Below are 23,361 nucleotides of genomic sequence, written 5' to 3'. Positions count from 1 at the left end.
TCCCCCATACCTGCCTGCTGAGTCCACAGACCCCTGTTTGGGATAACACAGGTGTTCTCTCTCTCTCTCTCCTGTTATTCACAAGGGCAACAGTGAGAGGCTGAGACTAAAGGCCTGGGCCTTCTCAAGGTAGAGTTGAGACCAGACAGTGTATGGACAGTTTTGAAAAGAATGAAGAGTCAGACAAACATCTGGTGATGAGGAGAAAGGTGTGCATCCCAAGAAAGAGGAGTGACCTCATCTGAGATCTGATCTCAGCAGCGAAAAGCAGCAGGAGAGGAGGGGATGAACTTGGCTCAGATGCAGACCATATTGAATCGTAAAGGATCCTGTGATCAGGCACAGGAAGGAGGGTTAGAGTGAGCAGGAAAAGAAAGAGCCTGGGAGATGAGCAGAGAGCACGACACTCAGAGCTCTCAGGAGAGCTGGGTCAGAAGTATCCCACTTGGCCAGAGCCTGCTTCAGTAGACTTCTTTTTTCCCTTGTATTTATCTGAAGTACACTCTATTTGCACTACAAGCTCTTTTGGCAAGCTTTAGAAATCCTTTCCCTCAAGGAGGAATTTTGCTGGATGCAATTTCACAGTAAACAGATGTGGTGGAATTTTAAACATACAACCTTGTCGACAGAGGCTGAAGACCTAACGACAAAAGTGCCTTCTGCCTCGTTCTTCACGCTGGGTGAAGCAGTTTCTGGTGCCAGCATTTGCAAAGCAGGGTCAGCTGGGGGCCGGGGAGGGACAGAGGGCAGTGGAGCTCTACTCTCAGGGGCAGAGGCTCTGTTTTGAGTGTTCTGAGAGGGAGAGGAGAATGAGGAGAGGAGCTGCAAAATGCTCGAAAAAGGAATTTTCAGTTTAGGAATAGTTTGAAACTATTTATGCACAGAGCATCCTAACAGACTTGGAAACATAGTCATTAACTATTTTGGGAACTAAATCAAACCTTAAAAGGACAGCAGAAAAAGTTTTTCCACTGCTGAGTGTGAGGGTTTTCACCCCGGATGACTGCAGCTGCAGAGGTTTCAGGGAGGGGCAGGCCCACGGAGGTGTGACGTCGCTCCTCCCACCTCGTGGCTGAGGCCTTGGGGGAAATCAGTGAGAACAGGACAGGAGGCACATGCAAACAGGCGCTCCGGCTGGAGCAGCCCACAGCCACGGGATCCCTGTTAGCGGAGCAAAACAGCCTTTTCCATTGCTCCTGGGAGCTGAGCACACCTAGAGGTGACACCTCAGGCTCAGCCGGGAATCGTGATCACCTGTGTCCACCCATGACCTCAGGTGGACCTGGCTCTAAGAAACAGGTGGGGCCTTGTGACCAAACTCTCTCAAAACGTGATTCTGCGGCAGGACAATGAGACAAGTTGACAGAGCAGGATTAGATCATGCAGAGACATTCCCACAAAGCACAGGAAAATTTAGGCGCAGACCAAGAGATAGGTAACAATCCCTGGGGTTATCTACCAGCACAATATTACCAACAGTATCATTTGGAGGATAAATGAACCAAGCTGCTGACAACACACAACACAGCTGGAGTGGCTGCACAGAGTGTGTTATGGAAATACTGCATGAAGAGAGGCTAGGGCACCACATCTGACCTGTTGCTTGGCCATAAAAAATTACAAATTATCTCCAGATCTCACTGACGAGGATGTATACTGACTGTGTTTAAGTCTACCCTACGCTTGCTAGCCCTGGCATTTGCATTTACTGACATTTACAACACAAGAAGAGTCCGATACAATTTACGAAGATAAAACCCAGCCCCAAGAAGTGCACACCCTGCCTTATGACACACACGAGTGCTGATGACAGCGCCAGGGGGTTGACAGTGGCTTTTGTGGTTGTGGGAATGGCGAGCCAAGACCAAGACACAAATGTGTCAGGGATTAAGCAGTGATTCAGTTTCTGCAGTGCAGGCTGTGATCTCACACTGCTGAGATTCTCAGTATTCCGGTGAAACAGACACTTTCTACTAAAGCTAGTAGATTTATGTGACCTGCTGAGGAGTAACAACTTGATGGCAGCAGCATGAGAGACAGACTCTGGCATTGAGGGTCTTAGGCATTTAACACACTCAGGACCATAATTCTCACCCATCATTTTGAGGAACAAGGGGAGGAGCAAGTCCTAGAGCCTCCTAACAGAGCCAAGTGGAACCTTGGCCTAACCTCCTCCACTGAGAGGTGAGGAAATTGTGTACTAACCACAACCAGGTCTCCATAGTATTCCTTCCCCACTGAGTCTGGCATAACCTGTCCTCTGAGTGTTACCCGGCAGCTCACCTGTTCCAACATGTCCTTGGGCAGATCCTCCTGCTCATCCATGGTTAGAATTGCTCGTTTGATTTCATCATTGGATAATTTCAACCTGGAGAAAGAATGTTTTAATTTGTTGTGACTACTCAAGCTGATATTGTTAACAATTTAATATAAGATAACTCATTTTGCTACGCCAGTTGCCAACCTACAGGTACCATTTTTCTCAAAATCTCTCAGTGAAAGCTTATTTCCTGACCGTGTGGCACCTAAAAATAGTATTTTGAAATGGCTTTAACATTCTTTCTGGGCTTTGTAATGCTCTGCTGACACCGAGAACAAAGCTGTTATGTTCTACCATTTAGTTTCCTTAAGCAAGGGATTGGAAGATGAGAAGTAGGGAAAACACCCACACACAACTATTTAATACATAGTATTTACAGATTGCAGGTCAAAGAGGAAAATTAACTTTTTAACTTGATTATGTGTCAGGAGTGTTTAAGGTTTGCTCTCAAATTAAAAATGCATGTTGAGAATGTTATTGTGAAAAAAATTGAATAGTTGATATGCAAAATAACATAGCTGAGGCGTGTTCATATATGTTAGTTCATTTTGGATTCGAAATAACTGTGAAGATTTTTTTTTAATAGAGGGAGAAACTGAGGCTCATAATGGCTGAGTGATTTGCCCAAGGTCAAACGCATACAAAGGCACAGTATCTAACACAAACCCAACACTGTTGATTGCTAATCCCAAATTCTTTTAACAAATAGTGCTTATCTAGTTAATATCTCATAGGGAAGGATTTAAGCAAAAACTCAAATCCGATTTCTGTTTTCCTGTCTACCATTAATTCCTATGGTTTACTGATTTATATGAAGGATTTATGTCTTGATTATGGCAGGACAACAAAGTGTTGAATGTTAAAAAAGATGAAATTAAAACATGCTTGTAAAAATATGTTTTTATTAGATATAACCAAAAGTCTTAACTGGGGCAAAAAATCTTAATCAGATTATTAGCTGTTACAAAAGGATCATTCTTTTGTCCTGCTTATAAGCATCAGACTCAGACTTATTTAAAAATTCTTACTTCCTAATAAGCTACCACTAAGGTCTCATATTAACATTATTTTATTCATTCTTCTTGTTTATGATCTTCAAGAAGAATCACATTTAGGACAGAGGATAAAGACATAAACACACAAATATAGAGCAAGGAATATAGCCTTCATGTGTCACATCTGAAGGAAGGGGCTCTGGCATCAGACAGGTTGTAATCATGTCTTGGCCCTGACACTTCCTGGCCAGTGTGACCTTGGAAAATTTTTTTTCTTTAGCCCCAGTTGCTTCATCTATACAACAGAGATAATAACAACTATATTTTTTTAAAAAGGATATTTTTGTGTGTGTAAAGTGAAATAGCACATGCAAAGAGGTTAGCACAGTGTCTCACTATAGAAAGGGCACAATGAACTATGTATATTCTGCAAGGCAGATTTTTCTACCCAGGGAAAAAAAAGCAGCAATACTTATGTAACATTAATGTTCAAGTGCAGCTATTTGATCAATAAGTAGGCTTATCATGAAACTTCCCAAAGTGCTCTCAGAGCCATTATTTCACTAGAGTTTCCCTCTCTGTCTATAGCACCCATTAGGCCCAGGAGTATTAAAAAAGAAGTCATGGTGCTTATTTTAAAGGTGCTTATGTTTGAGATGGTTAGATGGCATCAGTGACTCAATGGACACAAGTTTGAGCAAACTCCAGGAGAAGGTGAAGGACAGGGAAGCCTGGCTTGTTGCAGTCCATGGGGTGGCAAAGAGTTGGACGTGATTGAGCAACTGAAACAAATGTTTGGGAAAATCAGATGATAGGCAGAAACACTCCACACAAAGGTTACCTATGCTGTCCCAAGAGGGCTGGATGAGTGCACAGGTGGCCACAGAGCCCATGAAGAGGAAAGGACCTGGGCAAGACACAGCTCATTCTGGACATCTCTCGCCTGTCCTTTTCTCTAGATTTTGAGATGATCTTGTTAAATGCATCCATCCTGCCATCGATACTGAATGTTGTTTCATGCACCAATAAGTAGGCCAAGTAGAGGAATCAGATTGGGGAATCCTACTGTATAAATACTACTCTATTTCGTGCTTTTGAAACCAACTAGAGCACCTAGGCAACACGCCAATTTGTCCATGTTCTAGAACAAGACCTGTTCTCTTCCCTAGTCCAAGTTGTAGCACCATCATAACTCCTGGGCCATGGACAGAGACTCTGGACCAGACAGACTTCTCCAGGTTGATTTGGTCTGGAGACAATCATTTGCCATGAACATGGTCATTAGAACATCATGATGTAAAACCACCCATCTTAAACGGCACAAATAAGTTTATTTGGCATGGGTGAAACATACAACAGGGGAAAACTCTATCCCGGCTCAAGATCTCCATCACATGGGCCCTGGGTAGCCCTAGATTTCAGGACACTAAAGACTCTTGAGTCAAGTGAGGGCAAAGACCATGGTGTAGCCAGCAAGGCCAAAGAAGCAGGATGAGATAAGGCTGAAACTGCCATGAATGAAAACCAGCGGGCTGTGGAAACATCTAAAATTATCATGAGAAAAGCTCCATTTATTTAAAAAAAGATTAGTTCTGTGTCCTTTTCACACCAAGTGGGAGAACCACTTTATAGTGTCTTTCTGCTGAATCCTTCTGTTTTCCATGTAAGAGAAAAGGAGTTGAACATCAGAGTGAGAACAATACTTGACGTATCAGATTTGCATTTCATTAGCTCCCCATATGGAGTGCAGAACTTCTTGCTTTTGAAATTATATATATTTATGATGTTCAACCCCCTGAGGCTGTCTGGACTAAACACTGGCTCTAATTCATAACAATTTTGGTTTCTCTTAATGTGGCCCACAAAGAGACTTGAGACTTTAATGGCTAGTACTTAAGAAAATCTGCCTGTCAACATCCTGCCTTGCACGTGGCCTGTGGGAGCTGACAAAGCAGCGGTACCTTTGGGGAAAGAGGAGGGGGGTCCGCGGCCCTCTGGGAGGCTTCTCTAGGTTGCCAAAGAGTTCTTAGTATCGTCTGTCATCCATCAAATGAGCTGCTAATCTCTGTAATTGAAGGACCCTACCAATCCTAAACTTTTAATGGCTTTGAGAGCTTGGCAGTGTTCTGGTGTGCAGGAGGGTGGCAACTTGTGAGACACCCACTTCAACCTGCTATGCAAGGCAGGAAACAAACTGGCCATTTAAAACCAGTATTTAACTCCACCTTGCTCCACTCAAGTATTTCAAAAATTTGCCAAGAGACCTGGAACATGCAGGCGCAATTAAACTAAGTTAAGGATGGGTGGCTAGATCAGTCAGAGCTCTGTTTCAGTGGATTTAAGCCAAATCCCTCCACTTTAAAGTAGCTTTTTGTGGTTTACTACACCCTAGCTGTCATGTTACATGAGCATCTGGAAAAAAAAAAGAATGGCAGAACACTTCATAAAAGTGTATTTTAGGGGGTTCATTTTGCAATATAAGCCAGCTTCCGAGATTCTTTTTTTTTTTTCATTTTGAAAGGAGAGGAGAGGTATGCTTAGGGAATAAAGGCGAGAGAATTGTTAAGTTGCTACATGTCACCTAAACATACACAGCAGAGAAGCTGGCTGACTCTGCCGGGGGCCTGAGGAACACTTCTCCGGCATACCAAGTCCATTCCACTCACTTCTCAGGTCTGTGACAGGTAGGATTTGCGGTGGCCTGAAGCACCCCACCTTCCAGACAGCCTTTTTCTGGGTGCTGAGAGACCCTGGCCTCTCACGCTATGAGCACATGCACTTTCTCCCCTGCTTGGACCCTGCGATGAGGTGGGCTTTCCTTCCAGTTGACCTTTTTGGCTCCAGGTGAGGCCGTGGAACCTACGCCTGGCCAAATGGTCCATGAACTTCTGCAGTGTGTGGGTAAGGAAGAGTTTTTAAAGATAACCAAACACTGCAGACATGTGCACATTACAATACCACCCACAGAATATGCCACGGGCTTTCGCTGTGGTGGAATCTGGTATAATGACTGCATTGCTGGAAATTAAATTCCCAGTCAGCAAGAAAAGTCAGAGAGAGGGTTGCCAGACTTTGGGAACGCAATAAGCAGAAAAAAAGAAAGGCAGTACGTGTGGAAAGGCAGGAGATCTTGACATCAGCTTGGAAACACTCCTACTCATCCCCAGGTACAAAGTCAGTCTCCAAATGCTAGTGACAGTTTCTCTCTCCAGTCCGTCCCTCATCAGGTTTTAGCTGAGCAACAAAAAGAGCGTCCTGTCTGATGGCAGCCTGTGCCTTCGGCTCTTGACCCCTTCCAACCTATCCTGCAAACCCATGAGATCAAACTCAAAACCTTACTGAGACAGTGCTCTTCTCTGGAGCAAAAGGCTCTGGATCCCCTGGGAATATAATCGGGCCACTGACTGAGCAGCTGCCACGTGCGGGCACTCTGTTAGTACTTCTCGCACGCTGGGTTCTCATTCTTACAAACCTACTACTTTCATTACCTCCATTCTATAGACTGACTTTGGGTGGACTCAGGTTGTCACAAAAGCACTAGACCTGGATCTCAGATGCTCCTGCCTGACCTAATTTAATCCAAGTGAGAGACTGCAACCACAGAGCTCTCTCTACAGCTCCGCTTGAATGCTCGCCACCTCCCCCCCACCCCACCCCCGCTGCCTTTGCTCCTGCTGTATGTACCCTTGGAACTGCCTCCCACCCGCCCCCCCACCCAAGGCCCACTTTCTCAGGAAAACCCTGCTGCTGTCCCCTCTCCCTTTGGCTGGGGGCTCCCTATCTCCTTCCTGCCAGACCAGTCTAAGGCCTGCATTGTTCACAAGTCATCTTGCCTGTGGCATTTTTCTTCTCCAATTAGCCATGTGCTGCCAAAGGCAACAGTGCAATCGTAAGTCTTGGGACATCCTACAGCATCCAGCACAGTGCCAGGCAATTAAACACTCCAAAGTGACAACTCTAAGACAAAAAGCATCAAAGCACCAAAAGCATCTTTCCCATCCTTGAAGCCCCTTGCTCCTTTTGTGTGTAGTCATGCATCGCCGATGAAAAGGAAGAGTGAAAGCAAGGTAAATTGCTGAGTGGTTAAACGACTAAATAAAGAACAAATCAGTTCTGCTTCATTTCTTTTACCTTTAGCTGTCCTGTGCTTTCCTGAAGAGAGAGTAAAACTATTGAGCACTGAGCAGAAAAGCATGCAGTCCTGACTCCTCTGTGGCATAGTGGCTTTTAGACCTTGATCAATAAGGCCCAATTACCATAAGGGTAACTTGGTCTCAGAATCAGCTTGTCACACATAATACATTTTCAGTATTATGTGCTCATTGTAATATTTATTCATTAAATTGGATATTAACAGATAATTTAATAAACACAAGACAAGTTCTTAGAATAGTCCACTAGAGAATTTAGGCATATTCACATTCTAAGTCACCTTAGCCGTTGACATTTTTGATGTAACAAGGGAATGATATATGACAAATATGAAACAATCCCTCCAATAATGGGATGGGAAATTTGCTAGAAAGAGTTGTAATCTTATCTATAACTACTGTAATTACCCTCGGTGGCATCTTGTACTGAGAATGATCTGTCTACGAGGAACTGGGTCACAGTTAGAGCTCTTAAATACTATAAAAATTCAGAGTGATGGCTCTCTTTGCCAAGTTGTTTTTAAAGGGCTCTTCTATACTGCAAAAGCACAAAATAGAGGGGGAAGTTCTAGGGTTTAAAAAAAGACTTTCTCTAAATTTTCATATAATTTTGCTATTAAGTAAAAATGTTACTTGTAAAAAGAAGTTGTAACAAAACAAATTGTACAGTCTATAGAAAAAAAGTATGTAGACCTTCAAAACTATCTTTGATAATATCTTTCTGGACTTCCCTGGTGGCTCAGATGGTAAAGCGTCTGTCTACAATGTGGGAGACCCGGGTTCAATCCCTGGGTCGGGAAGATCCCCTGGAGAAGGAAATGGCAACCCACTGCAGTATTCTTGCCTGGAAAATCCCATGGATGGAGGAATCTGGTAGGCTACAGTCCATGGGGTCGCAAAGAGTCGGACACGACTGAGCGACTTCACTCACTTCACTCTTCTGAACACAGGTGGGGATAAACACAGGGCCTGGCCGTTTACACAGCTTCTAGCCAGAGGCAGAAAACTAAGTGCTAATAGGATGTTTCGCATTACCTTACTAGTTGTATTAAAACTCAGGGGGGTCTTACCAAGCTTCAATTTCTCTTTCTCTAAAAGAAACATTTTCTCCCTAAAGTAATATACATCTGGCTATCAATCAAGCTTCTATGCTGCAAACCAAGCAGCAGTGCTTTGTGTTAAATTTACTCTAAGACTTGTGTGAAAAATAAGAACTACTACTTTCCACCTTCACTCTTCCTGAAAGAGAAGTCACCTTGCACCAGCCTCGATACAGATTCAACATTCTTTCCAGAGTGTAACCAATGTGACTTAGATTGTACAGAATGCCCCAAACTTCAGGGTTCTTTACATTTTCCTTCGCCTCATCAATATTAGGTATCTCTGCCTAATGTGAAAGTCCTTTTTAGAGAAAAGATTCAGAAAAGCTACTTGAAATGCCCAAGACCAGCTGACACATTCCCTGAAGCTATTTATAATAGGATTCCAGGCTCCCAAATTTCCTTTCTTTTTTTCAAGCTCTAGGACCATGATGGTTCATCAATTATGAAAAATACTTTAGAACAGGGCTGAACTGGATAGCATTTTACTGAGGTTTATTGACATATTTTTAGTCATAAAAATGTTCACAAAGAACATGAAATAATATAATCTGAAGTATAAAAGGGTGACTTAAGAAGCAAAATGAAACAAGAGGCTTCATGGTGGGTGCTGAGTCTGTGACAGTGTTACTTCAATGGCCAAAGTATTAACAGCTTGAAAGCCAAGAAGTATAAATAAAAGTAAAGTCCGTTTTACAGGCTCGCTGGAATAACCAAGCAAAACATTGATTTGAGATGGTCTGCTTTTTAAAATTTAGGAGTCTGTGGAAATTAAACCCCAAGAAAGTAGGCACCAGCTCTGACATATTCCATGAGGGAAAGTAAACACTAAGAGTTCTCTTCACCTTGGACAGAAGAAACTTGGAGAGCTGACCCTCAGTGGAGTCCAGGTAAAAGAACGAGCCCAACCACGTGGTTTGGGGCCACATGATAGAAAAGGTGGTCCTACCAGAAATGTTGAGACAACATCAACAATACCTCGAGAGAAGGATGTTGCAATTCTGAGCTCTCCGACCATCGATCACCGAAAGCTCTCTGACTTTAAGTTTGGAGCCCAGTGTGTCATCAATGGCATCTGCTTCTTTCTATAAAGAGCAGGAAAGAAATCCATCAAAGTCAAACAGGGACATTCCGACTTCAGACACACAGTTTTCCTTTATATTTGCTGTTTACACGTACACACGCACACACGCACAGCTGAGATGGTGAGGGGAATGGAGGTGGGTGGTGGGACTGAAACAAAGGCTAAAATCTAGTTGACAAGAAAAGCTGACCACCCACATTTGAAAAAGCATTATTTGGAAGAACAAAGTGCTTCTAAGTTGAAGATGCATAAATTATCAATGAGCGCTACCCTCCTTTTGTCCCCCAAATCCCAGTGGAGAGCAGACAGAAGGACTGTCACTATGAATCAAGCTCAGCTGAGGCGTGCCACTGCCGGTCCAGCCATCTGCAGGGCCCATGCACCCCAGCACCATTTGCATCCCGAATACTCAGAAAGCTGAACAATAAAACCTCCCAAACATCTTCATGTGCAATAGGAAGCTCCCAGGCCCAGATGCTACCTTTCATTACCCTGGAGCCTGATGGACAACAGGGAGTGTGCAGTTCAGGCATTAGTTCAATTTACTTCAATCAACAATAAAACACTACTTGCACACTCTGCTGCTGTACTGAGAGTTGTAAGCAAGGAGGGCCATAAATTATGGTGGAAAAGGCATAAGGCAATTATACATACAGTACCTTTTGGGTAAACAGAGCGTCAAGGTAAAAACAGACTGATTTGATATACAGCGAGTCTGATTTTATGAAAGGTTGGGATCAATTTAAAAAATAGATCATGGCATTTAAAAAATGTAAGGAAACCAAACAGTTCTGGAACTGGATAATGGTTTAGGAAACAAAGGCAATATGGAGTCTATATTAAGAAGCAACATGTGACCAAACTTTAACTATTTCATATTGTGCAGAGATTTCAGGCATACCTCTAAATATTCAGTGAAGAGTTGAAACCCAATGTGGAAATAACTAGACATTGCATTACCCTATCAGAAAAAAACCCAGGAAAACCAAGACATTTTGCGCTATAGTGAGCCAAGGAGTTATATTAAGCAAGGTGGGGATTTTAGCTCACTTACCTGCTTGGAGTTACTGTTCACAAAGAAATCCTACAGCCATGGCAGAGGCATGGAAAAGGCAAATAAGATACATGCAGTTCAGATATCACAGCAACACACAGGAAAGTCAAGGAAATGAGTGACACCGGGTAAGAGGTAATTTATGCCCCAGGAACAGCAATGAGAGGTGATGAAGACGAGAGTCTGGCTGAAGATACACTGACAAACAGGGTACTAATAAGCATTCAGGTTCAAGAGAGAAGATAGCAGGTGCTATACACAATTTTCAATGGTGGCAAGTCAGATTCAGATACGAAAGGACTTAAAACACCCCCAAAAGAGTTCAAGTTGGGGAAGGAAAAAAATCCTCTTTGAAAGGACCACTGGGTTCCATGTATTTAACATGACAACTGAAGCAGAAAATATGGATCAATTCCATCAACTTGAGGAAACTACCAGCAAAAAAATTTTTTTTTGAGTGGATAGAATAATCTTCTGTCTTCTTGTGTCATGAGGAAGAATGAAGAAAAGAAAAAAGACAAGTTCAACAACATAGGTCAGTAAAACCAACCCTCACTACAGTCCAAACAATGCCTGTGCGTGTTCTGAGAGGTATGAGGAAAAAGACAGAATTTCCAATTAAGAGACAATAAGTGATTCATGGGCTACAGAGCCATTGGTGGTCCTGTCCCCATTGCTTCAGGACTGTTGTTCATGAGACAAGGGCAACAGTCTTTGTTTAAAATAGTTCATAGAAAAGATTTGGAGTGAAGAAGAGGAAGAGGTAGTTGACATGTTATGAGAAAGTCACAGCTTTCTTTGCATATTTTTGCTATGATGGCATGAATAAAGAAGCTTCGGTGTGCAAAATACACCCCAGCTTTCGGGCCAACTACTTGCACAACCAGCATTTACTCAGCAGATTCCTGAAGGCCTCACTGGTCCCGGCAGCACTGCCAAGGCCAGTTTCACACAGATGAGCTGTTTCACATCGTTCTTCAAATGTGAAACAACACATATCCTCCCCTGGCTCCACCTATACAAGGAGGGATTACTCTTCTGGAATGGCATTTAAAAAAATAAATTGATAACCACACGAAGCCTTTCTTTCCTCTGATGTCACAGTTTTATTTTGTCCCTGTTGTAACTGTCAAGTTTTTTTTACCCTGAAACTCCTCAGGACTCTTTCCCTGTAAAAGCAGTTTCTCTTTTCAAGAGCAGAAAAAACTCTAGTGTAGTGAACTCCATGAGGTCATCTTACCCTACTTTTCATTCTTAAAGAGACAAGTTGCAAGCTGGATTTAGACACCACTCTCCCTGTCTGGCCTTCAAAGAAGAAACTTGTATGCAGGCCCCTGTAACTCATTCTCCCCAAGTTCCCAGTGTCAAGAAATTAAGACCTCTGACCTCTACTGTAGTGGGCTACAGAACCAGGCCTCTAGCATTTGCTAGGGATGTGACTTGGGGCTCAGTTTCACTATCCGTACAATGAAGTAAACAACTGGATTACTATTGTGAGGATTAAATGTGATAATGAAGATACGGTATTTTGTACAGTACCTGTCACATTTTTATGAGCTCAACACTTGGAAGCTGTCATACATTACAATTATTTTACCTTTCGAGACAATGATCAAGTCCATTTCTTTGGCCATTGCTCTGCTTTTCAGTTGAGCTGAAGCACAGTTGGTCAAGATCTCCTGTTTATAACCAGCAGCAGCACTAAGTGTAACCGTTAATAGCAAAGTAATTTATCTTATCTTTTGCAAGGTGAGGATGAGGAATGCCATGGGAGAGTTTGGCCAATTGGAGGTCTTGAGATTCCCCCTTTTTAAGAGTCCTTTAATCATCACATTGTAAATAAAATCACAAAGTTTCTTAGATGGAAAATGTTAAAAATAATTATGTTTCCAGGCTTATTTCAAATAAGTTAATATTCTCTTTGAAACTAAATGATTTACTAATTGGTTTGGCCAAACATGACAGCACTGTCTACATTTGGCTCCACCCAACAGGATGCCTGATTTTTCCAGACGATTTTTGGTACAGGGATTAGGATTTGGAAAATAAATAGGAAATCAGAGCTTGTATTTTCAGGAACCAGTGCTGATAAATTCCTATAGATAGAGTTTCACCATGTAATAATGACTCACCATTTTATAGACAAAGACAACTTTTACATGAATGGTTCTTAATCTTTTTGAGGTTGAGATCCCTTTGTAATTCTGATAAAAGCTAGAGATCCCTGTCCAGAGAAATGCATGCACTAATATTTAAATAAAACCCTGTATTTGATTAACTCTTACCATGTTGTCTAGCTATAGAACTTCTACCATCTACTGTGGAACTAAGAAAAACCACTATTTACAGTTTTTACCTTCTGCCTTCATGTGCCATGGCTAAAGATCAAGCTTATTGAATCATTGTCCTAAATCATATACTTGTTCAATGTTAGAAACTAGAGATACAGAATAACAAAATATGTAAAAAGAATAAAAAAGGAAATTTCTTTGCCCATCCGTAAGATAAATCAGAAGATACCACGGAATATTACAAATGGGACCCCAAGAATGACCCCAACAACTTGTATATTACATGTTAGGAGGAGAGTCAGATTCTAAGCCAAGGAGAGTGGTTATCTTTTGTTCTCTGTCAGAGCAGAAGGCTTTGAAATACTATGTGCTGATAATAGAACTATGAAGAAGGGGTGTCCCCAGGCAGAGTGAAGAAGAGGAATGGAGACAGCCAGTTGCTCATTTGTTGTGACAGAAAAACGTCTTCCTTTAGATATAGTAACTCCAGTTCATTTTCACTCTACCAACTGCATAGATAGGGAGATTGAATTTATAACATCTCAAGATGAAAATTTCCCACAAAATGAAGATAAATAGTTCAAATGTATCTGAAATAGTGCTAATATGCAATGTGCTACATTATGTGTTAAAATAAGTCTTTTGTGGCTGGCTTAGAAATCATGTGTAACACAGTTTCAGGGAGGAAAAGAGGTTCTGAGATTTAGGACATTGACTTTTAAATGAACTTCTGGAATGTAAGCAGGGAAATAACTGCATGCTATTAAATTCCATTTCGTGTAGTACATAAGCTTACATATTCAGTTCTGCACACCTTTGATATTTACACTGGAAAAAAAAAAATCCTGAATAGAAGTGGTCTTGTTCTTAAAACTGGACTTAAAGACAGTGTAAATATCTGTTCAGTTTTTAATGACTCAATATTTCTCATATCAACAGGGCATATCTTGTGTGTGTGTGTGTACATTTATATATATAAAATCTCTCCTAAATGGCATTAATCAGTGTTCACCTAAATTATAATAATCTGAAGCTTAAAATTTTTTTTCAAAATCTTACTCTGTGTAGTGTTCCTGTTACATGTACACAGACAATGGTATTCATGTACTCTTTGCCTCTCTGAGAAATTTACTTGGTCACATAACTGGCTGAAATCCTGAGAGCTTGGTCAGGGTTATATAGCTCTGGAGGGAAGAAAGAGAAGATATTACAGGAAAAAAAAAAAAAAAGGTTCCCAGTATTCATTTGGGAGTAGAAAAGAGAGCAGTTTCAGTGTGATAACAATTATATAGAGCATGGCCAAGATTAAAATGAAAATGCACAGGTTTTTGATGCTGCCATTAGTTATAAGATTAGGGGACATAATGACAGAAACCCTGTTTCCTTTATCCTGTGTGCTCCTAACTAGACTGCTTTCATCTTTCAATTTTCTGTCTTTCAACATTCAATAAATTCAATGGAATGGTTGAAATTACCTTCACTTGGGAAACACATTTATGGTTTAAAAATTCCAATCTCATATTCTTATACCAAGAGGAGAAACATAACTTGAATCAGCTGAGCAAGTGTGCTGAAAATTTTCTCCGGGAAGCACTCTTGGAAATGTCACAAATGATTCTACTTACCAGTCTATGACTTAGTGTTAACTGCAACTGAAATGTTCTGGTCTAGCCTGACTGGCATGACTACTGATTACTTAAACAGCAATTGGTTGCTAGGAGACAATTACCCAATTGCTAGGCTTTCTGCAACCCTGTCTCTTGGAGCTCTTGAGAGCTGTCCACATATTTGTCCCAGAGCATTTTGGCAGCATCCTTCTGCACCTTCTGTTGAAAGGCAGTTAATTATGAGTCTTGTAAACTTGGGTCTTTCAACCACCTGCCTTCACAGTAAATGTGATCCACAAGCTCAGACTTGAATAGCATCATTTGAATAGATGCTGTTTTCTCTTCCTTTTATTTACTTCTCTAAGTTCCCAAACCTTCATCTTAGGCAACCAGAATGGGCCAGTATTAATGACTGAAACTGAAGTAGGGAATCAATGGAATTTGCGATGAAGTCAGAAGAGTATTTGAATCTACTGGAAACTGGCTAAAATGTCCTAAAGAGCCCAGAATAAACCTTCCTGGGATAGCAGAGAGAGAGAGTGTGTGTGAGAGGGTGGAAGAGGCCTGTTGTGACCATTCTGCAGTGAGTATGGTGCAAGTACCAGCCATGCAAGAGCTCTCGACACATCCTTTGTTTGGCCCTTGAAAGATGAGGTATCTTGCTTTCAACTGGACAACGTCCTATCTTCTTTTTCTTCATTTTCCTTTATTTGGCATGTATGACACTGCACAAGTTTGCCTTCATACTTTTGTGGAGGCCAGGCTGAGAGCTCCTATTTTGGAGTCATGCTGTCATGGCAGGCAACCACCTGCATTTTTGTACTTTATTAAAATAGCATAAAGGGTACCACAAGGAAGTGTTCCCTCACTTAAGGGAAAATATTCTAGCTAAAAGACATACTACTTTTCCTTCTCAATTTTAGTTTCATCAAAGGCCATTTTGAAAAAGAAAACCCTCAGATGTTGTTTCTCTCCAGCCTCAGTCCCTATTCTCCCTCAGGGCTTGGCAGTTCTGTTCTGAGACACTCTTGGGAACCAGGCCAAGCCTCAGCAGACTAGGAAGTCTGCTGCTTGTCTGAGGATGCTCCACCCTGGGCGTGATTCACGCAGGAGGTAAGGCCCTCCGGGTAAAGCCTGAGGAAAGCCCCTGCACAGACGCCTGGCCTCTGCCTCTTCCTGTTCAAGACGCAGTCTGCTCCTCCTCAGCCTTTCTCTCCCCCAGTCACTCTTAAGAGCTTTTTTCCTTATGCTCTGGGACTCACTTTTCCCCTTCCCAGATCTCCCATTGACTAAGACCCCACTCTACCTTTTCCTTGTTTTTCTGAGACTCTTGGCACCAAGCCACTTGGCTGTGAACTCTACTAAGATGTCCTCTGGAGGAGTGAAAGGTACCACACAAATGTGACCAGTGCTCACGACATGATGCTGCCTACTCGGCCACATCAAATCGCACGTTCTCATGACCATCACATTGCTCACTTTTCAGAAGTGCCTCGGGTCCTGTTTGTCCCATTGCCATCTCCACAGTTGCTCAGCCTTCACGGCCGCGCTTCTGAATTGATCATATTCCTGATGGAGTAAAAACATCCCCCTAGGTTCTATCTAGCTGCCGACTTATAGTCACTTCCCATCGCCCAGACTTTTGAAGATTCCTTCTACTCAACAGCCCTATCACAATGTTCTACTGTATAGCACAGGGAGCATATTCAATACCCTGTTGCAAACCATAATGGAAAGGAATATGAAAAAGAATAAATATATGCATAACTGAGTCACTCTGCTGTACAGTAGAAATAAAACACAACATCGTTAAAAAAAAGAAAACAAAAATGTCCTAAAAATAAAAAAGGCACTCCATTTCTGATAATAACCCCTTGAGATATATATGTATAACTAAAACAGCTTCAGAAATGAACACTGGGAGGTCACACTACAAGTTACGTAATTCTTCTACTAATATCTTCACCTGGCGACCCCTGTGACTAAGCACAAGTGACAAGAAGATACAGACTCCTTCCACCAGTGGAGACAAGGTTGTAGACACACACCAGAGTATGATTCTCTCCAACAAGGAGCTTGTATGCCTTCAACATGTACACACATGCACACGTGCAGGCACACACACACACAGGCACCTAGTCACACATGCAGCCCCAAGTGTTATGCTATTTGCAGGGACATTTCAGGGTAGACCAAATGGCCTAGACTTAAGATGCCCATCACAGTATGGTTAAGGCAGATGGCCCAGGGATCATGCACAAGAACATGAACTTCTTAACTGTTTCAGCATCTGGAGGGCACAAGCTCTTACCTGTTGTCTTTGATAAGCAGAGAAAGTTCTTTCCAGGTCTTCAAGATCTAGAACTTTGAAGACTTTTGTATCATCAATCTCGGTCCATACTGTTCCTTCCAGTTTGTTCTGCAAACATCAAGTTAATAAGTGCTGGGGTTTATAGTTAGACACAAAAAGAACAGATGCAGTTATTTTTTTTTAAAGTGCTGCTCTCCCAATTTTTTCGCTTACCAGATGCTCAGAATGAGCTGGCTTTAAATAACATGTCATTTATTTCAGAAGCTTTATCACTTAAATCTGAGCTAGTGAGAACCCCAAGTCTATGTGAGAAAATGAAACCATTGGAGAGACAGGGCTGTCTCCCTGTCAGGGACAACACAGTAGGCTGCTAATGCAGTCCATGAGATGGCAAATGTGAACAAATGGCTTACCTCAGGCAGCTTAGACCAGTTGAAGGATTTCAGGGCATTTGTGGGCTGAGGAATGTTCTTCTTCTTGAGTGCCAGACCCAGGGGGGCACCAGGAGGTGGCATGATTCCCCCCAAGGGAGGAGGCCCTGGGGGAGGAGGGGGGCCTCCTGGGGGGAGGGGAGGAGGCGGAGGAGGACCCATTCCACCTGGCAGAGGTGGGGGTGGTGGGGGAGGGAGGAGAGACCCTGGCACAGAGGAAGGAAAGGGTCCCCCGGGGGCTCCAGGTGAGGATACACCTGGGAGTGACGCACAGACAGCCCTCTGAAAAATAAAAATAGGAAAAGGCAAGATCAATGGGAGAAGTAAATTCACTGGACGATTGTGAGAGTCTGAAACTCTGCCTACCATGTATGTTATAGAGAAATTCACACATCTGAGATTGTGGGCTTTAAGGGCAGTTGAGCCAAATGGACTTGTACATGGTGCTCTACACCTCTCACTACTGGTACCATCCTCCAGTTTGATTTTGATGATAACAAGTTTTCATTTTAAGAAGCTAATGTGATTTCCTCACTCTTGTGAGAGGATCTGCATTGGAGAACGAACACCCTCAACCATCTCTGCTAATGTGCAGGGTCAGCAGAGGCAGCAGGTTGTATAACCACTGTGGTGGGTCAGGAGAAGGTTCAGGCTCTCTTCCTGCCCACAGAGCTGACTACGTAAGGATGGGGCTCCGGGCTGAGTGAGGCATCAGCAGCTGCCCAGCCATGGAGACCTGGCCCTGGGCCGGTGGTCTTACCCTGCTGAGCTCGTGCAGCTGGGCCGTGAGGTCCGCCACCTGCTGCTTCACTTGCTTGTGCTCGGTGGTCTCTTTTTCCAGTTTCTCTTTCATTTTATTTAAGGTCTGCATCATCTCTTCCTTCTCCTGGGTCTTGGCATCACATTCTCGCTCTTTCTTTTCCAACTTCTGTTGTAACTCATTGTGCTCTACACAGGAAAACAATTGGACATGAAAATGGTATACTCTTCAAAGCTGAAGCATTTTTCTCCAAACAGAAAATTGACTGAGGTTGACTGGGAGGCTCTTTATTAGGCAAATATCATTCCTCTTCTCCATCGAAGGGAGCAACTCATGGGCTCAATGGTGCTCGTGCTTAGGGGGCTTTGCATGAACAACTTTATCAACTGCATCTGTAGAAGGCGGACGAGGCCCTCCAGTCAGTGTCCAAGAGGGGACACGAGCATGGGCAGCTGTCTGTGGAGGTGAACACAGCCTGCTTGGTATTTAGTTCAGAATTCTGTCCTAGAAATGGTCCTTTAGTCACCCTATGGAAAGTGACTATTAATAGGACTTCTTTTCACAACTTAAAAATGGGAACGAGAGAAGGCCAGTGTTCATTAGCTAGGTTTGCTGGCTCAGGTCCAACTAGTGGAGGGGCTGAAAGGGAGGATCCTGCTCTGGGAGGAAGTGCGGCTGCCAGACCCAAGGTTTGTCCCAACGTGAAGCCATTGCTCCCACTCCCCTCGAGGGCCCTTTGGACTTGAAGTGCTGTATGCTCTGGCACAACAATTATTAAAATTTGGAAGGGCAAATTTTATCATCTCAGCATTAAACACCTTCAGGGCAGGATTACCTGCTGAGCATGAGAACCATAAGAGAAGAAAAATTTTAGCTCTTAGCTGTGGTTCCACTGACTCCCCCAGTCCTGCTATAATGGAACAATGCATCCCATTCCGCATAACGTTTGCTTATGCTGCCAACACACCTGCTGCCTCTAGCACTGACAAGAGTGATGCTCTTTGGAAAAGAGGACGAATGAGGTTTAGGCTGCACATTTTTATTTCAAATACTTGGTCCCAATCCCTAGTCTTTTTATATCAATAAATCCACTAGAGATAGAACCCACTGGGACAGAGCTATACAGTGTTGGGCTCTGTTTCTGAATTTGATAACACATTTAAATACTTGCTTTCTCTCTGTCTCTTACTTTCTCTCTTCTGAGTCCTCCAAAGTCAGAGTTTGCAGAGAAGGGTTCAAGTCACTAAACTCCTTGGATTTTACCAGCCTTGGAGTTAAGACAACCATCAACCTACATCTACCACTCTACGGATGCTTCCCTGACTTCTTCAGCAACATCTAAAAACTACCCCACTGTATCTCCCTTTCCTTCTTCTATCTCCAGTTCATTCCTCTTTGACAACTGTTTAAGACCTGACTTCCTATCACTGGTCACTGCTGCTGCTGCTGCTGCCAAGTCACTTCAGTCGTCACTACCCTTTGACAAATCTGACCAAGCCTCAGAACCACTTGAGAGACTTTAACATTTCAGAACCCCCAGATCCCATTCCAGGAGTCTATTCTATAGATAAGGGACAGGGCTTAGGAACTTTCCTCTGACTGACCTCGGCCATTTCCTGTAGCACCACCTCGACTGCTTAAATCCTACAAAACTTTCTACCATTTATTGGTGGTGGTTTAATTGCTAAGTCATGTCCAAGTCTTCAGATGCCACGGACAGTAGACAGCCAGGCTCCTCTGTCCATGGAATTTCCCAGGCAAGAATACTAGAGTCAGTTCTCATTTCCTTCTCCAGGGGATCTTCCTGACCCAGAGATCGAACCCACGTCTCCTGCATTGTAGATGGTCTCCTGCATTGCAACTGTATGCTTTACTGCAGAGCCATCAGGGAAGCCCTCTACCATTTATTAGGCAAGTAATAAATGCCAGGCTCTATGCTAAAGTCCTTGTATTTTTCATTTAATCTTCATAACAACCCTATTAGGTTCAAGCTTGACTTTGTAGAGATAGACTGGAAGAGTAAGGACTTAGCCTACTCACATAGCAGTCAGGGGCAGTCTGAGACTCAGACCCAGAGCTCAGTATAGCACTTGACCTGGCAGCCATTCAGGACATTCCTGCTACATGAATGACTCCCAGGCTTATGTCCTAAGTACTCTCTTCAACTCACACACCTTAGTCTTCAGGGTATATCCCCAAAACATCACTCATTCATTGACCATCTCCTCTGGTGTAACTCTCTCTTTACCCTACAAGTTAGGGTAAACCAGTGTCTCTATTCTTTCTGTAGCAGTTTCCGGAATTAATTTATAAAAATGTATGTGCAACCTCACTTATTTAAGACCAATCTGAATTCATACGAGGAACCCATAATATAATAGAACTTCATATTCTGTATTTTCCAGTACCAGTGGTGAGACTGCTTTTCTGCTCAATGGACAAAATGTGATATGAGGAAAGGAAATGCTTCAGCATCTTGTGGACTAGCTTTTCAACACATTGAATATCGAGGCGAGTGCTATTGTATGTCACTGGTGTGAATGCATCACTTGGATAGGGAAAAGGAAGTCAGTGTGCCAGCATAATGAAGAGTAGTGGCCAGGAGTATGACTGTTTTCTCAAAGGGTCCAACTTTAACTTGCTAATTTTTAAGGAGGAGAAAAGTTCCATCCATTCTGTGAATTGTTGTCATGGTGATGGGCATGACCCCCAAGTTACTTGATGCTAAGTGTTGATATCAAAGACATATTGAGACACTCATCAATAGCTGGCCTGTTAACATTTCATAACATGTACGTCTACAATGGTCAGTGATTTTCTGCATGATTTCTCTTTTTGTAACTGGTGCCAAATTAAGGTCAACTGGAGAACTGGACTGCTGAAACCAAGTGGCTTGAACTTTGCTTTTAAAATTCTGGGTAATCCCTGGGTGTCCCTTATTATATTTCTTAAAATCCAGTGTGCTTTAAAGAGCAGTTATGAGGAAGGTTGGCATGAACGGTAGTTAAGAAAATCTGAATTAATGAATACTGAACAGCACATGCTTAAAAAATGCAGATCATTATAATAAAAGGATAAAATATTGAGGACTCAACATGACAACTAAGATAGTCTGATTCAAGAAAAACTAGGCACTGCCCTTAAGACATGATGCTGGGAAAAGGCTGTTTATGCACCAATGTCAATAAGAAGCATCAGTGCAAATTTCTAAAATATACAGTAAGGAGAGCTGTCCAATAACCAGTAACACCACCTTTTTTCTTGTCAGGACCTCATCATTTACCTTTTCTCATTTTTTCTGCTTGTTCTTTCCACTGCTTAACTTCATTTTCATTAACCAACCTGTATAAAAGTTAAAGGAGCATTCATTACAAAAAGCACAAAAGACCGACTGCTAAATGCATGCTCTCTAGGTACAAAAATTGTTTAACACAAAGCAAGTCCTCAGCATGCTTGAGACCCATTTTAAATCCAGAGGTTACACATATATATTACATGTATACATATAGGAACTCATCATATCTGACCTCCAGAACACTTTAGTTCTCCCAACTGCTATTTTGAAGTAAGATAAAACAAATGTCTTACATTGTTGCTGTTATCTCAAGGGCAGCAAAAAGAAGCAACTTACATCCTGACGACATTCTTGATATTAAAGTTTTCCAAAGGTGTGGAGTCAGGGTCTTGACCTTTGTCATTCTGAATAACTATTTGCTGTATAATTCTGTCTAGGAGTAGCCAGTACTGAACTGTGTTGCCACTTCTCTTGTCTAAAAAAGAAAAGAACAGTGGAAATACTTCAAGTGGTTTCAAAACTTTAATGAATATTTTTCAACAGGGGTCACCCACCAGAGTCATAGAACCAGACAGATGTTTACCACCCTTCCCAAATATCTGGAATCTGACACTCAATGATCACTGATCATTTACATGATTGAGAGGTACTTTTTATCCCCTTGTACATGTGTTGTAAGGCATATATTTATTTTTAAAATCAAAGCAAGGTATAATTCATTTTATTCTGAGAGCTTTGCAACACCCCTTAAACTGTGCAACAACTTTGCTGTTGTTGTTTAGTCACTAAGTCATGTCTGACTCTGAAACTGCATGGACTGTAGCCCACCAGGCTCCTCTGCCCATGAGATTTCCCAGGCAAGAATACTGGAATGGGTTGCCATTTCCTTCTCCAGGGGATCTTTTGATCCAGGGATGGAACCCGTGTCTCCTGCATCGGTAGGCCAGTTCTTTACCACTGAGCCACCAGGGAAGCCCGCAGACACACTGGGCTGTCACAAAACCGAGGTTTGGAATCCCTGGTGTGCACCCAACCTAAGCCACACTGTTCAGATGACAGAGACCTCTGAATGATGTCCCAACATTCACAAACACATGTAAATCACAAACACTCACAAGGCATTTGGAGGCAGTGGTGCAAGATGGACATGAAGTGAGGGTAAGCTTCACTGTGGGTGAGCCTCTTCCTGGTCAGCTCAAACATCTGAGTAGCACTTTTTGTGTCTATGTGAACCTGTTTCATATAGAAAAGAAATCTAAATCAAGCATTCAAGTTCTTCAATTCCTACAAGGTAAGGTAAGCAAATCCAAGGTAAATAGAACCTAATCCTGCCACTTAGGTAGCAAAACAGAAATGTGATTTTGCTCTTACATTACACAACTCTATGACACACATTACAACAGGGAAATTTGTGAGCTGCCGAGTCAAAACAGAATAATTGTAAGTATACGTACCAGTTCAAATCTTTTGGCAAATTCTAGCTCATCTTCATTTCGGAGCATTTCAAAAAAATCTAAATGCCTGAAAGACAAAGACAATTTATTAAAAGTAGAACATCCTATAAACACAGGCACATAGGAATCAGGACATAAATACTAAGACCTTTCCTAAAATTTCAGAGATATCTCTAAAAGAAGTATCACAACAGAATTAAAATGCCTTCCCTTAACTATGTGCTAAGGAAAAAAGACACCATTTATCTGAAATGAGATCATTACAAGAGACAAATCTAAAAGCCTAGGAGGCCTGGCACGTAGAAGACAATTCATAAAAGTTTACAATCCAAAAGCAACCAAATCCAGATTCTACTCACAGAATCTCTTCATGGAAAAATAAGTCCATATAAGTAACTTGCTTGACCACTGAATTAAAGATTACAAAGCAATGGTCATGCCTTTTACTTATTCATACAAATATTTACTGAGCCCCTAACTACTGATACTGGGAATGATTAGTTCTATG

The 23,361-nt window shown here is 42.3% G+C and overlaps 1 protein-coding gene across 4 annotated transcripts in view; it reads right to left on the bottom strand.

Moving 5' to 3' along the window:
* Positions 1-23,361, bottom strand: part of DAAM1 (dishevelled associated activator of morphogenesis 1) — a 191,846-nt gene that overhangs the window by 23,859 nt on the left and 144,626 nt on the right. For 3 of the 4 annotated variants that reach the window (XM_070797677.1, XM_070797679.1, XM_070797678.1), the window contains exons 9-18: positions 22,854-22,920; positions 22,515-22,632; positions 21,736-21,874; positions 21,388-21,446; positions 18,105-18,292; positions 17,327-17,626; positions 16,914-17,021; positions 10,705-10,734; positions 9,545-9,651; positions 2,284-2,368 (exon numbers count right to left, since the gene is read on the bottom strand). In XM_070797677.1, coding sequence (XP_070653778.1) covers positions 2,284-2,368; positions 9,545-9,651; positions 10,705-10,734; positions 16,914-17,021; positions 17,327-17,626; positions 18,105-18,292; positions 21,388-21,446; positions 21,736-21,874; positions 22,515-22,632; positions 22,854-22,920 — 1,201 coding nt within the window. The remainder of the gene's footprint in view (positions 1-2,283; positions 2,369-9,544; positions 9,652-10,704; positions 10,735-16,913; positions 17,022-17,326; positions 17,627-18,104; positions 18,293-21,387; positions 21,447-21,735; positions 21,875-22,514; positions 22,633-22,853; positions 22,921-23,361) is intronic. The other variant, XM_070797676.1, reaches the window with a different exon arrangement.

The sequence above is a fragment of the Bos indicus genome, chromosome 10 (genome assembly GCF_029378745.1).
Source record: "Bos indicus isolate NIAB-ARS_2022 breed Sahiwal x Tharparkar chromosome 10, NIAB-ARS_B.indTharparkar_mat_pri_1.0, whole genome shotgun sequence".
NCBI classification, from domain to species: Eukaryota; Metazoa; Chordata; class Mammalia; order Artiodactyla; family Bovidae; genus Bos; species Bos indicus.
This window is presented reverse-complemented; position numbering and strand designations above follow the sequence as displayed.